General features: G+C 37.1%; 11 protein-coding genes across 11 annotated transcripts, besides 1 other annotated feature; 5 read left to right on the forward strand and 6 right to left on the reverse strand.

Annotated features, from left to right (window-relative positions):
• Positions 1-14,447: part of a mobile genetic element that runs on past both edges of the window.
• TVAGG3_0886740 (phage tail repeat-like family) lies at positions 3-587 on the forward strand (the record flags this gene model as incomplete). Its single annotated transcript, XM_051250681.1, has 1 exon — positions 3-587. The coding sequence occupies one exon, from the start codon at positions 3-5 to the stop codon at positions 585-587; it is 585 nt and encodes a 194-aa protein (XP_051086156.1).
• Positions 3,054-3,317, forward strand: TVAGG3_0886750 (uncharacterized protein; the record flags this gene model as incomplete). Its single annotated transcript, XM_051250682.1, has 1 exon — positions 3,054-3,317. The coding sequence occupies one exon, from the start codon at positions 3,054-3,056 to the stop codon at positions 3,315-3,317; it is 264 nt and encodes an 87-aa protein (XP_051086157.1).
• On the reverse strand, positions 3,367-3,924 carry TVAGG3_0886760 (MazG nucleotide pyrophosphohydrolase domain-containing protein; the record flags this gene model as incomplete). Its single annotated transcript, XM_051250683.1, has 1 exon — positions 3,367-3,924. One exon carries the CDS (start codon positions 3,922-3,924, stop codon positions 3,367-3,369), a length of 558 nt encoding a protein of 185 aa, XP_051086158.1.
• TVAGG3_0886770 (uncharacterized protein) lies at positions 5,627-5,902 on the forward strand (the record flags this gene model as incomplete). The annotated part of the gene is made up of 1 exon (XM_051250684.1): positions 5,627-5,902. The coding sequence occupies one exon, from the start codon at positions 5,627-5,629 to the stop codon at positions 5,900-5,902; it is 276 nt and encodes a 91-aa protein (XP_051086159.1).
• Positions 5,931-6,131, reverse strand: TVAGG3_0886780 (uncharacterized protein; the record flags this gene model as incomplete). Its single annotated transcript, XM_051250685.1, has 1 exon — positions 5,931-6,131. One exon carries the CDS (start codon positions 6,129-6,131, stop codon positions 5,931-5,933), a length of 201 nt encoding a protein of 66 aa, XP_051086160.1.
• TVAGG3_0886790 (organellar and viral DNA polymerase type B) lies at positions 6,654-7,204 on the forward strand (the record flags this gene model as incomplete). Its single annotated transcript, XM_051250686.1, has 1 exon — positions 6,654-7,204. A coding segment is annotated over one exon (551 nt), but the record flags the coding sequence as incomplete, so codon positions are not given.
• Positions 7,678-7,824, forward strand: TVAGG3_0886800 (uncharacterized protein; the record flags this gene model as incomplete). Its single annotated transcript, XM_051250687.1, has 1 exon — positions 7,678-7,824. The coding sequence occupies one exon, from the start codon at positions 7,678-7,680 to the stop codon at positions 7,822-7,824; it is 147 nt and encodes a 48-aa protein (XP_051086162.1).
• On the reverse strand, positions 7,888-8,749 carry TVAGG3_0886810 (protein of unknown function, DUF4106 family; the record flags this gene model as incomplete). The annotated part of the gene is made up of 1 exon (XM_051250688.1): positions 7,888-8,749. A coding segment is annotated over one exon (862 nt), but the record flags the coding sequence as incomplete, so codon positions are not given.
• TVAGG3_0886820 (uncharacterized protein) lies at positions 10,097-10,837 on the reverse strand (the record flags this gene model as incomplete). Its single annotated transcript, XM_051250689.1, has 1 exon — positions 10,097-10,837. A coding segment is annotated over one exon (741 nt), but the record flags the coding sequence as incomplete, so codon positions are not given.
• On the reverse strand, positions 11,924-12,460 carry TVAGG3_0886830 (protein of unknown function, DUF4106 family; the record flags this gene model as incomplete). Its single annotated transcript, XM_051250690.1, has 1 exon — positions 11,924-12,460. The coding sequence occupies one exon, from the start codon at positions 12,458-12,460 to the stop codon at positions 11,924-11,926; it is 537 nt and encodes a 178-aa protein (XP_051086165.1).
• Positions 13,140-14,442, reverse strand: TVAGG3_0886840 (protein of unknown function, DUF4106 family; the record flags this gene model as incomplete). The annotated part of the gene is made up of 1 exon (XM_051250691.1): positions 13,140-14,442. A coding segment is annotated over one exon (1,303 nt), but the record flags the coding sequence as incomplete, so codon positions are not given.

Raw genomic sequence — 14,447 nt, forward strand, 5'->3', positions numbered from 1 at the left:
AAATGACCGAAGAAGTTGAAACGGTAGATTTGACACCACAAACAAAAAGTTCAGAACCATTGTCAAAACCTGTCAAAGAACTTACAGATGAAGAGAAAAATTCAATAATAGAAAGTGCCAGGTCTGGAAATACAAACTCTAACTACAAAGTCACTTTTCATAAAAATGGAACGGCTAGTATCTCAAAAAAGAAACAGACTCTCACAAATAAAATATTGAAGTCTGAAGGAGTTTATGAGACAACAGATGGAAAAGTTTACTTCACTGACCAACAGTTCATTATAGAACATCTCATTGACTTAGAGTCGAAATATTCTAAACTTTACAACAAACACAAAAAGTTGAAAGGAAAACAGAAACAAATGGCATATGATATTTATGAAGATGTTGACGACACAACTGAACCAGCAAGTGAGGTAAAGTCAGATGAACCGAAAAGTGACGAAAAACCAATAGAAGAAGGGAAGCCAAAAACTGAAGATAAACCAAAACCAAAGTTTAGTCTGGAGACTAAACCAAGTCAACCTTCATTAGCTGGTATGGGTTGGCGTCAAAGACTTATGGCAGCAAGTGCTTATGTAAAGTAAAGAAAAAAACATTTTTTTATTTTTATAAAAATGCCCCCATATAGAATGGATAGAAAATCTGCTAGAGTAAAAGCAGAGTTAGAAAGATATGGTTGGAGAGTTTCAAAGAAGTTTAAATATAGGAAGGGAAGACCCATAAAAGTCTATGACAAACTATCTGATCTTCGCTACGAAATGGACTTAGAAACAGCACGCGCAAATTATCCAAACAGATTAGAGAGGTTAGAAGAAGAACGTCTTATGGACATGCCTTTCAATGTTACTGAGCCTCAAATTGAAGGACACGACGGCTTTGCCAGATTCTACTGGAAACATGACGAACAATTGCATCCTTTGAGGAGGAAAAAAGGAAAGGGTGAAGACACACATGCTCCCATGGAAAGAACAAGATATGCATATGAGAAGTATCGTGAAGTTAGAAGTAAAATTGCATCTGGTCGAACCTTTACAGTAAACTTTGACGAAGGAAAGAACAAAGAAGGCTTCATGGGTGTACTTGCTGCAATTCAAGACGGAAATAAGAAAGGACACAATCTCAGACTAACCGTAACAGATTTAGATGGTCATATTTACTATGCGCATGGCAATGTCACAACAGCTGCACAACTTCTTGACGCTTTCAAGACTACAAAGAGAGAACAAATGTTTGACTCCGACTCAGATATTTTGAATGCAATTGAAGGAATTGCAAGCGTGAAGTTCGAATGGTACCAACCCAACCCTCAAGCAGTCAGACAACATGCTGGATACTTCCCGTTCAGAAATAAGTCTGACATTAACCTGACAAGGTATGGAATTTACAATTCAATTGAAAAAATTGTCAATGAACCTTGTATTCTTACATGTCTCAGGAACTCTGGTCTTGTTACAGATGAGAAAATGAAGTATCTTGAGTCATGTGTGAAAACAAGGTACATTCTCAGAAGTCAATTGGCTAAAGTTGCACCGTTGGCAAATGTCAATATCCGAGTCAACATTCCGACTGAGAAAGGTTCTTCACATGACGACTATGTTGTTGACAAAGACTTACCATGGTTGAAGATTGTAATTGTCCACAACCACTTCATGTTGAACGAAAGTCTTACAAACCCATTGTTCGGAAAAGGTAAGTGCAACATTGTCAGAGCTGTTAACATTCTTTTCGAGAAAGGCTTGTTGGAACCAATTCCAGATGACAAGCTGACAGAAACTTTTGTACCAAAAGACGAAACAAACTTTTCATTGTTGGTAAGACCAAAAGTTGTTCCAGACAAAGTTATAGCACAAAAGAAGTACACAGTTCCAAAAGGAGTTGGATTGTTCGGATACCAACCTGAACCAGAAGAACTTCCAATGAGGTTGCAAGAACTTCAAGATGCTATAAACAAACTTCCATTGAGGCATCCAATCGACGTCAAATTGTATTGGAGAGCTTCTGAGTTAGGTCAGAAGGTTTTATATGAAACAGGTTGTTTTGACGATGTTTATGAGATAACAGGCGAGGTTTCTCAGAAGATAAGAGACTCACTTGAATTTCCACGAACTGGGCCGATTCATTGCGATAAGTTTGACTCATATGAAAAAATATACTATGTCGACCTTAACGCTGCGTACATGAGGTTCGTCCAATATATTCCAACTGGAATTCCAAACGAAGATGGTGAGTTCCCGGGAAGGAACTATACAGTTGGAAAAGTCATACAACAAATGTATGATATTAGGAAAGCTTCAAACCCCAAACTTGCAATGACACTCAAATTGCTTATGAATTCGACATGGGGGTATTCCATTAAAAAACCTCAAAAGATGAAGAGTAAACACTATGAGAAGGTCGACAACTTTGTTGAAAGGTTTTCTCCTTTTGTTTTGAAATACGATTTCACAAGGTCAAAATGGCTTAGTAACCACAGTAAAACCTATTGTCGAACATTGGTCCTATCCTCAGTTCGCAAAGGCAGTCCTTGACAACTACAACAAATTTTTCTCCGAGGTCAAATCCAAAGTGAAGGTATACTATGAGAACATCGACGCGCTCATGACGAACGAGGAAGGCTATAACAAACTCATTGAAATGGGAATGGTCGGTGAAAAGATGGGTCAATTCAAATTGGACAAAATTTTCACCGAAGTTCATGTCCTCTCCAAGCGTAAGTACTGGGGCATACTTGAAGACGGCACAGAAATAAAACATTGCATGAAATAAAAAATTTTTATTCGAATTTGAATTTAAATGTGGGGAATTCTTGGGAACGTGAAAGGCTTATTTACTTGAGGAACAGGTAAAGGTGGTGGCAACCAGTCCATTTTATATTCCTTCCTAGCTAATTTCCGTTTAATTTCATGGTCGCCCTCGGAGTCTTTGAATCGGACAGGTCGAGTTACACCATTCTTGGTCTCAAACTCATATATAACCTGTTTGTTTGTATTTTCGTCGACTATGGCACGAGACACAAACATTGACCAAACGGACAAAAAGTGTCATTTCAGATGGTCAAGCAGCCAATCGCATTCGAGCACTTCGAAGAAGCCTTACGTTCCAAGGGAGAGGGTGTCTGGTGCAAGGCAGAGGTCATGAGACTCTACGAGCAGTACATCCTCAATGCCTGGGAGGACAAATCGTCCTTGGATTGGCAATTCTCTCAACTCCTCTGGGACGACCTCCTACGCAACTGGGATGACGAAAGAGTCCAATTCAGAGGTCAGGAACTACTTATCCAAATTACCATTAATTTAAGCTACTTATGCAACTAAAAACTTAAATTTACTCGGGGTTTCCCCCTAAAATAAAATTTTTTTACTCTTAGAACCACTCGAGGTTCTCCTTACGGTTGTTGAGCTTGTCACCGTCAATGTGTCTGACCTTCGTCTTCTTGTTTGGATTTGGAACCCATTGCATACCGACAAGCCTTCCCATGGAAATTGTACCGTAATTCCGAAGGGTAAGGCTCAAGTGTCCCAAGTTGTTGAGGACTGGGGTAAGAACCTTGCCGGTCTCCTTGTTGCGGATTTTGTATGGGTAGGGTTGGGAAATTTCGTAACCGTCATCGGCAACAAGGGTTGCCCAAACTTCCTTTTCTTCGTGTTTCTCTTCTTCTTCCTCTTCTTCTTCGTGTTTCTCTTCTTCCTCGAAAATTCCTTCTTCAATTTGGTACTCACGAAGTACGGTGTTGCATGTTCTGTCCTTTCCGAGTACCTTCCAGATGGCGTCTATCTCTTCGAAGAAACGGTAGATGAGTCTGGCAAGGTCTCGGTTCTCTCTCTCGTAATTGCGCAAGGTTTCCGCGAAATCGTTCAGGCATTTCTCATTGGAAGCTTGGTTCATGAGGAACTCACCTTTGAGATTGGTCATCTCTGTCATAAGACTACTTTGGATAGTCTTAATGGTGTTTGTCAGATGAGCATTCAATTGGACAATTTGAAGTTGAACTGGGCGCTTGTCTGACAACCTTGAAAGGACATCTGCCATTGAGTTTGGCTTCGGTGCTTGTTCGGACATCGAAAAAATGAAGTGGTTTGAGAATGACGGTTTTACTTCAAAAAGCTTGTTATGACGGTTAAGTCATACAACAAGTTTAAAATAATATCTTGTTCTTCTTCTGAACGTTTGTTGTCTCTTCCGATAAAAGTTTCGAACATGAGAACCAAAAAACGTTTTTTGAGATTGCGGAAGAGTTCAGGCAAACGTTCATATTCTGGATATGTTGGGAGCAGTTCGAAACATCTGAGCTGACTTTCGGACAAAATTGGGACAATGTCAACAAATTCATCTTTGGTCGGACTGCTTGAAAGGTAAGTCCCTTACATGTAAGTAGCTCTGGTAAGTCTTCTCATTTCTGCTAACTTTTGGAGTATAGCTTCGTAGTTTAGAAGTTTAATTTTAATTTGTCTTATTCCACTCTTGACATCTAAACGGTAAACTATCCATGAGGTCAAGAGTAGCTTTGGTAGCTTTAAGTGGAGCTATCTGTTCCTTGACTTCTGCAATTTTGGTTGCAATTGTGATTTGAGCTCCTTCAAGTTCGCCGTCTATGTCTTCTCAACACCTTCAACCATAGCTTGAAACTCTTCATCGGTCCATTGAGATTGGTGTGGGACGAATTTAACTTGCTTCATTCAAAAAAGAAAAAATGTTTTTACTCAAAGCGTGCCATGTATATGGCTATAAGAAACTTACCAGAAGGCTTCTTCTTCATATGCGTAAAAACATAAAAAAAGTGAAGTTAAAATGAATGTTTAAAGAACTGGCTGAATGTCGCCTTCACAGGTTATGTAGAACGGCTGACCCGAGAAGTGAAGGAGAGACTGAATTGCCAATTTCATATGGGGTAGGGGGTTCTCCTTGTTTGGTATTTTTATCCAAGGACGTTTGTTTAGGAACTTAACAAGAGCTTCTCTTTTGGCGTCCTTTATGTCACGTAGGCTGTCCCGTCTGGTATTTGAATTGGAATTCCAGTCGAAGTCTCGAGCTGAAGTGTAGACCTTCCAGAAATAGAGATGAACTTGACCTTGGGCTTCATACCTTGCGCAAGTAGTCTTTTACGCAGTCGTTAATTTCAATTAGGTAAATTGCCTCGTCAATCCTTCTTGCATTCCAAGTTCTTCCATCCGACAGGAAAATATTTTCCCGACAAACTGGAAAAATTTTCCAGTTGTCGTCCGTAAACCATTCAAATTTTCGAAAATTGAGAACTTTTTGGTCGAAGCTTCCGACAGGAAAAGTTTTTCCTTCCGACAGGACACAAACGGATGACTGACGTCCTCCGAGTCCATTCCAAAGCCAGAAAACCGAAAGCTGCAGAACCACAACAGTCTCCTCAGCAACACAACAACCTCAGTTCCAGCAAGTACCTCCGTATTACTACCAATTTCCACCTCAAGGTTACTACCCCACCACAAGGCTTCCCGAACTACCCTCCTCCTCACCTATGCCTTACTTCCCCAACCCTTGGATGTTCCAGCAAGCTCCACCCCAGCAATTCCAATCTCAATCCCAATCGAAGAGAGACCAAGACTTCGAAGAAGGTCTGAACCGCTTACGCAAAGAGTATGCTACAGCTCCAATGGAAGACGACAGGCTTTCAGTCTCTTCCCTCAAATCGACCGATTCGACTCGTACCACAGATTCGGTCAAAGACAGAGACGACTACCTCAAGCAGTCTGAGAGACTCTTCATCTTACAGCCATTTACAGTTGGAGCTCTCAAGAACATGCGCAATTACGAAGGTCAGACACCAGCTGGAGACCGCAAAACAGACGTACTCGCAAGAGCCGTCCAGCTCGTCAAGACAAAGACTGAGATAGTCGACTTCATTCTTGCAGCTTGCCCATACAAGTAAAAAAATAAACAATTACGAGTTAAACTTTTTATTCTTTCTTTTCTGAGTTGTTTAGAGCTGGTTTCTCTTGTAGGAACCTTTCGTACTCTTCCACGGTCATGTAATTGCGAATTTGGTACGCAATTCCAGGTTCGTTGTTTTTGAACCTTACGTATGTAACGCTTCCATCCTCCTCAGGGAAGTAAGCTGCTAACATCTGACCAAGTTTTCTCGGTGACTCGGAGCTCATTAAAAATGTCACTTTTTAAACGTTAAGTTTTTAGTCTTATTTTACCCTTTGTTTGTCAAGGTAGTATTGGAGCGCAATTTCTCCAAATTCTCTGTGTCGGAGTTCTTCAGCATTTTCCAAGGTGTACCTGGAGAACTCAAAGAAGTTGTCAAGAACATACTGCCATGCTGCTCTTCTGAGTTCGTCGGTATTTTGGAAGTGTTGCACCTTCGAGTCTTCTGACATGAAAAAAATGACCAAATTTCATTATATAACTGTTATTTTTGACGAAGTGAACTTTTACTCTTCGTAAAAAAATCCCTGAAATCGTGAAAAATTGCGAGTAGGTAAAAAACCCCAGTCGCCAAAACTCATGAAAATCGTGAAAAAATGCGACCCCGACTTTTACAGGGGTCGCCTAAAACTCATGAAAATCGTAAAAAAAACTCTATGAAATCATATCTTTTATACAAGATATGAAAAAATAAAATAAAGCTAGTTTTTTATAAAATATTTTTTTTATTTTGTATGTAAGAACAGGAAATGACAAACATTGAGTTTGAAACAGTCAAAAAGATAGACAATGACACCAAAGTGGTTAGAATTGGTGATTTAAACGTAAGATACTCAAAGAAATACAACAAATATTCTTTGTCAGACATTATATCTCCATCTGGAAAGAAAACATACCATTGGGTTGGAATTGCTTCAACTCAGAAAATTTTGACAAGAAATCCTGAGCTTATGATATCGGTAAAATTCTGTGGAACTACAGCATATCTCATTGACAAAAGTCTTATACCAATAGTTTTGTTATGGATTGACCCAGTTGTTGGATATAATTTCATAACATATGGTTCATTCGATACGGAACGTTGCAGTGAAGGCTTACTTTACATCGTTCAGAAACCGAAGGACTTCAATACAAAAAGATATAAGATAGGAAGAACATATAATATAACTCAAAGATATGACAGTATAGTCAATAGAGTTAAGGTTGTGTTTGTGAATGATATGAGAGCTGCTGAAACAGAACTACTTGAAAAGTTTGAGAAAATGTATGGTGCTCCCATAAAAGGTAAAGAAACGTTTGAAGTAGATGAGATAGATAAAGCTATAAAATTATTTGACGAAGTTGCTGAAAAATACATGTAAAGCGTTTATTTTTGGTCTTTTGTGAAAGTCAGATGGCTCAGGTAGCTCTATAAGGTAAATTGTCTTGTCAAATCCTTCTGGCATTCCGAGTCCTTCCTTCCGACATTCCGAGTCCTTCCTTCCGACAGGAAAAAATTTTCCTTCCAACAGGAAAAAATTTTCCTTCCAACAGGAAAAAATTTTCCTTCCGACAGGAAAAATTTTTCTTTCCGACAGGAAAAATTTTTCCAGTTGTCCGTCCGTAAACCATTCAAATTTTCGAAAATTGAGAACTTTTTGGCCGACCTTCAGGAAAAATTTTTCTTTCCGACAGGAAAAATTTTTCTTTCCGACAGGAAAAGTTTTTCTTTCCGACAGGAAAAGTTTTTCTTTCCGACAGGAAAAGTCCTTCCATCCGACAGGACACAAACGGATGACTGACGTTCCTCTTCCTGAATGTCTTCCAAAGCCAGAAGAACCGACAGCCCCAGCACCACAACAGACTAAGACTAAAACACTTACATTTTTCAAGCTTGACTTTTTACAATTTGAACTTTGTTCGCGTAGATATGAATTCTGAAAGAAGTATGAGGGTCTTGTATGACTTTGTACTTCTCCCATAGTTCATGTCTGTCAAACTTACCTGCCATGGACTCTTTCATAAGTTCCATGAAATCGTCTTCGGACAATCCGGGGAAAAGTATGATATCAGTAAGTATTCTCTTTACATCCTTACTTAAACTCTTTGCTGTCTGTACACAAATGACAACTGAAATGTTAAAGTGTCTGAGCTTCTTAAGAATTCGACACATGTCTTGTTCTCTATTCTTTAACAAAGGATGAGAAGCAAAGTCATCTAAGATAAGAAGACACCTATGAGGGTAAGTCTTCCAATCGTAAGATTGCAATTTCTTCGAAATGTATTCTATCTCTTTCTGTTTGTTTCTGAAGTGTTTCTTCTCTAATATTCTCTGCATTTCCTCATTTGGGTCTTTAAACCTCGAATTGACATACTCATTTATAGCATTGTACTTCAAAACTCTTCTTTGGTACTTCTTTATCCAATCCAACAACTCAGAGTCTTTTATACATACTAACTTAGACTTTTTTATAATATCTTTGAACGAATTGACGGTTTGGTCAAATTGACCAGAAGTACTACAAATGACTACTAACTCATAGAATGGGTTCTTCTCATCTAGTTCTTGTTGTTGTGCAGCCATTTTAAGATAAGTGAAAGTCTTACCCGACCCAGGTGGTGCGATTAGACCTGTTATACCATTCTGAGCAAATAGGAACTTGTCATGTATGGGTTTTATCTGAGCATTTTCCAACTTCCTCTTGTTCTTATTTAAAACATTCTCAAATTTCTTGTCAATGTCAGCAAACTTTTTTTCTAACATATTTTTAGAAAAATTAAAATTTTTATCTTTTAGGAAATGTCTAGCGATTTCGCTATCTATATTCGAGACAAGCTTTTCGACAGCAAAACATCTGTCGACCATAAAATCTTACATAGTGTAAACAAGAAAGGGGAATTTGTTCTAAAGTTCTGTTTCTGGGAATATGACAAGAACCATAAAACCTTAAGCAGAGCAGTCTTAAAATTTGTCAATGACAGACTTGTTGACAGAGATGACGCCTCTTGGAGAGATGAAGTCCAACAAAACTTCTTAGAATGCAAAGAAGACACATGCGCTGTTCTTGAAAATGAAATAGAAAACAGAATAGAAGAGCTATTAAATGACAAAGCACTTTTACAAAAATATGGTTCTGAGAAGTTTGACATAACTCCACCAGAGAAGAAGAAGAGAGAAAAGAAAGAAAAGAAAGTAGAAGAAGAGAAGAAAGAACCAGTTCCAGAGAAAAAGAAATTTGACATGTAAAAATAAAATTTTATTTTTAGAACATTTCTGGGTCAATGTCAATGTTCTCTTCCTCTTTAGGAGCAAACACCGGCTTAGACTCTAAAATCTTTTTACCCAATTTACCTTGAACTTCAACTATCTTAGACTCATAATATTCATAGTCGTCTGCTTTCTTTGGTTCATAAGGTATAACAAGTTTGTATGCTTTGCCTTCTTTAAGGTTTGAGAACCTTCTGTCAAAACTTTCTTTGACTGTTAACAAACCTTCTATGTCTAAGTCTTCAAATTTCGCACCATTTTTAGTCACAATAGCAAACTTAACTGGTTCGATGTTCCAAACTTTGTCAAATGTAGACTTTTCAAAATGGTAGAAGTAAACATTCAAATATGTGAATGGGTCTAGTTCTTCTTTAAGTCCTGACATGTACTTGTTGACTGAGATGAATTTCGTCATCTTTTCTATCGGATAAAAAAATATTTTTTTTAAAATTTACTCAGAAAAATTTTTCTTTGTATATACACCATTCTGAACATCTAAAAGACTTTTGACATTTGCCAAGAATGTTCGTTTAGACGCTGTCATATAACCATATTCTTGGCAATACTGTTTATACGAATCGTACAATGACCTTTCATCTAAACACTCAAAGTCAGTTTCATCTATGAACAGTTCATATACACTCTTGTTTGCTTCTAACAATGTTTGTCTCTCTTCGGTATGTGGAATTTGTCTTGGATTGAACTTTGAAATATCTAATGTCATGAAATATGAGAACAAGTGGTTGTAAAAGTCAGATGTCAAAGTTTCTGCTAAGTCGTCAAAATATTCTGTATCTTGCATATGAGCTTCTGACGTTCTGACAACTACATATCTTCTGTCAGAACTTTCTAACTTCATCGGAACGGCGTTGTTTGAAACCATGATGAAATTGCAACATTTTCACAAACTCTTTGGTCTTTATATTTTCTTTCAACAACTCCAACTTTGTCTGTTATAAGACTCTTCAAAGCATCTGAGTTCAAAACTTTTGTTGTATCTATACTTTGAAGTTCGTTACATACTATAAGTTTCATATTCTCTATTGAAGAGTTAAATTTACCGCAGATGTTTTCTAAGTTTGTCATATTAGGGTTCGAATAGCCCTCTAACAGTTTGCATAAGATATCTGTAAAGAAAGTGTTCTTACCTGTTCCTTGTTTTCCAATTATGATGAGAGCAGTTTCATTTTTAGCACTTGGATGTTGTAAGATGTTTGCAAACCAACATAAGATATACTCATAGACTCTTTCGTTTCCATTGCATATAATTTCTTTGACATGGTCTAACCAAGCTTCTATAACATTTTCTTTCCATTCTACTTGTTCGTATTTATATCCAGTGAAGATAGAATAGAAGTTTGGAGATGGTGTATAGAACTTTATACCACGAACTGAAAAATCTTCTAACTTTGACAATAAGATATCCCAAGCATCTAACATCTTCATACCAACTTGTACGACTTTTATTTTCTTAAGTTTCTGTTTACATTCTTGTTCTGAAACTATTGTCGCTCTTGGTTTGTTAAAGACAACATCCCATTCTTTCATGACATAACATTCTGGGGCAGAGTCGACATAAATGACTAAACGTTTCAAATTCTCGACTGCTTTGTTATAGTCTCTAAATGGACACATATTTCTGAACGCTTGGAAGTCATAAAAATCTGAAACGTCTATTCTGTACATTTTTATAAAAATAAAAAAAAATATTTTTTTTATTCTTGAGCTATTTGTTGTTGCATTTGTTCCATTTGTTGCATTTGTTGTTCTTGAGCTATTTGTTGTTGAAGTTGTTCTTGTAATACAATACTTTCACCAGTTGCATCTTCCAATTCGAAACTTTCTGCCGTCATTGACAAATACATAGGACATAAAAGTTTTACAGGAACAAAGTTTGCGTCAACTAAGGTTAAGTTTATGTTTGCTAAAGTGTTTGAGTTTACTAAAGCTGAAAACTCTGCATTCGAATGAACAATAGGCAAACCAGCAGAGAATGTGTTGTTTATACGCATGAGTATCTTTTGGTCATAGTAGTTTCTGTCGACATTCGAATAACACTTTGAACCTAAGTTTGAAACAATATATAAAATAGGTGTACTTAAAGTCAATGGAATAGACAAACCTTGTATGACACCTTTTCCTGTTATAGGAAACTGTTGGTAGTAAAAACCAGATATAAGTTTTGTATTATAGCTCATATCGTTTATACTAAACTCAGTCGGACATCCAAACATAATGAAACCTGCTCTAGTTGCAGCACATGTTACATCCGTCCTTAAAGTATTAAATAAGTCAACAAAACCTGTTGGTGGTATATCTGAGTAAGTATCTTCAAAGGAGTATTTTTTACCATTCACAACAACAAAGTCTTCTGGTGTCAAAAGAGCAAAACAGGCTTTAGTCGTCATCGTGTTTAAGGTTAGTTTACAATATCGTCCTTGAGGACTTTGTAAGTTTGTTGTTATAGAATTATATGACTCAGGGTTTTTAGTCGTAATAGTATAAACCACTATGTCTTCTGCCATTTACATATATTTAAAAGTTTTTCTGAAAGTGGAGAAGAACTTCATCTAAACTTTCACATGGCGTTTCTTGAAGTTCTCTGTCTAAGAAGTTCAAATATTTTGTAAAGACATAGAACTTTCCTTTGTCTACACGAACAAACAAAACAGGGTCTTTCATATCGTTCAAAAGTGTGTAAAGTCCTTTACATGAAATAAAGTCTATATTGTTTTTCTTCAAACATCTTTCAAGAAGTTTTGACATTTTTACTTAGCAAGTAAATTTTAATGAAATGTTGTGGTCGTCAAATATTTTTATGACGTCTGGGAAACTATATTTTAAGTTCAACGTTTCACCTCCTTTCATAACGTATATCTTGTCAATGACATTATATGAAACACCACAGCAAGCAATGTCGGGTTCTATTTCTTTGATGTTTATATCGTCTGCCTCTGTCAAAAGTTTCAATAGTTCTTTCAAAACTTCATGAGGTGCGATGACATATGAGTTCACTTTTACAGGGTTGTGCTCAACCAAGTTTAACATTATACCTAAAGCTTGACAAATCTTCTCCTGAGTTTTAAGTTTATCTTTAAGTTGTTGGTAGTCGTTTCGAATATCTGCAACAGAACTTAAGTCTCTGCTAACTTCAGGGTATGTTGGTTGTTCTTTTACAGGAACTATTGTTATACCATCTTCGTCTTCGTATGGTTTCCCCACTTCAACATCTCTGTCTTTGACATTGACAACAACACTTTGACTGTTTGTTTGAGTTGGTGAATTTAACTTCACATCTGCCATCGCCATTAAACCTTTTGAAACACTTACGCTTCTATTTTTCGGAAATGACATTTTACTTAGAATAAAAAGATGGACGTATTTGAGTATCTCTTCGAATTGAAGCAAAACAAAGTTTACACACACAAACAATACAAGTTCATTGACAGAGTAGTTCTTTACACAAACAATGGAAAATGTTATAGAATAGCAGTCTTTGCTGAACCAAAATATTTTCATAAAGCAAAGAAAGTTGGTATAACCGAGATGGTGAAAGTTCTTGACGTTGACAAAAATATAACAACAAAACTGACCGATATTTCTAAAGGTAAGTTTATAATACAATACTATGTCAAAACTGGCGTACTGTCAATATTTGACGGAGAGAAGTCAGTTCAAGAACAACTTACTGACCTGCTGCCAAAATCTGCTCGATGGAAGCTGTCGTTATACCAATCTGAGGAGCCCCAGCAGGTTTCATCGAACGAATCTTCAAAAGAGCATCTTCCGTGAAAAGTGCTATTGGTTTTGTAAACTTCTTTGCTTTCAATTCATTGGACCGTCTCTGTCACCAGTATATTGTATTTGAACTGTACCAACAGTTGAAATACCACCCATAAAGTCTTCTGAGTCAGCAAATGGAATGCCAAGCCAAAAGTTTGAACGGTCTCCATTTGTATATTGAGTTTTTTGAGCTCCTGTATGGTCCATACTTTCACATATGGCATAATAGAACTTTGCATTTCAGGGTTAATGGTTGTTGTGAAGTTGTTGTTAAAGTTCATAGCATCTAATGTCAAGTTGTATGACCTCATATCCTCAACTGTAGAATATTCTTCTCTTGGATAGTATTTGCCATCTATGTTTATATGATATTTAATACCGGGGTTGTAGAAACAAGAATAGTCATTTATAGTTCGTCTGAACAGTACAAACATAGTATCTGCATGTTTCATTGCAGTTGTTAAAGCAATATCTGTTCTTGCACCTGGGTCAGCACTTTGGTTTCCAACTTCACCTGCAAAGTCTTTGACAGATATTTGGTGTATAGGGAACATAAGTGGAACTGCAATATATTTGGCAGCTAAAGCATTTGAAATATCTGGGTCCAACATATAGACTGCAAGTCTGCTTTCTATTCTCTTGCATTCAAACTTTTCGCATGTGAACTTAACTGGGTCCCAAGCAGTTCCAGCAGCATTGAAATAATAGTTTACTTCAGTGTTGAGGTTTGAGAAACCAAAGTCTAAGTCAACTTTGTCTTTGCAAAATTCGGCGAATGACGTTTGATTTGCTCCCTTTACGTCTGTAAGAGTGAATGGGTCTTGCGTTGGTGCAATGACTAAGTTATTTTTGCTTGGAGTAAGTTCGATAGAAATTTTTCCTGCCCAGTTTGGCAAGTATCTTAAAAACCTGAAGATGAGGAAAGATGACAAAGGAACTCTAAGTTTCAATTTTACTTTGGTTACTGCTGCTGCAGTTTGTCCAGAAAGGTCAACATAAACTCCTGGAACGTTAGGGTCAAGTCTTCTTATTTTCTCAATAGTTGCATACTGGTCTGTTTGTTCTCTAGCTTGTGGTTGTACTGAGTTTCTCAAAGCGAACCATTCATAGTTTGCCCATGTTACTGTTTGAACTAAGTCAGAGTTAGAATATATCTTATATCCCATGAAAACTTCTGGAGCATATTGGTATCCGACATAGAAAATTCCATTGCAACCTTTCTTGTCAGACAACTTGGCAGAAGGTTTTATTTCAATGTCTTGTTCCACGTATAAGAATGAGTTGTCAATAGAAATAATATGAAACCTGTCGCAAGCAATATCTACTGTTGTTGAAGAACCTTCTCCAAACTCACCTACGTTTCCATAAGAAACAGCAGTTGTATATTCGTAAGTTCCAGGAACTATTTCTGACCTTCTAATGGCATTGTCGCATTCGTTATACCATTCGGAAACATTTCCATTCATAGCATCCAAAACTGTTGGCGTTATATTCTGAGCGGCGTACATTTCAT

The sequence above is a fragment of the Trichomonas vaginalis genome, chromosome VI (genome assembly GCF_026262505.1).
Source record: "Trichomonas vaginalis G3 chromosome VI, whole genome shotgun sequence".
In the NCBI taxonomy this organism is placed as follows: Eukaryota; Parabasalia; order Trichomonadida; family Trichomonadidae; genus Trichomonas; species Trichomonas vaginalis.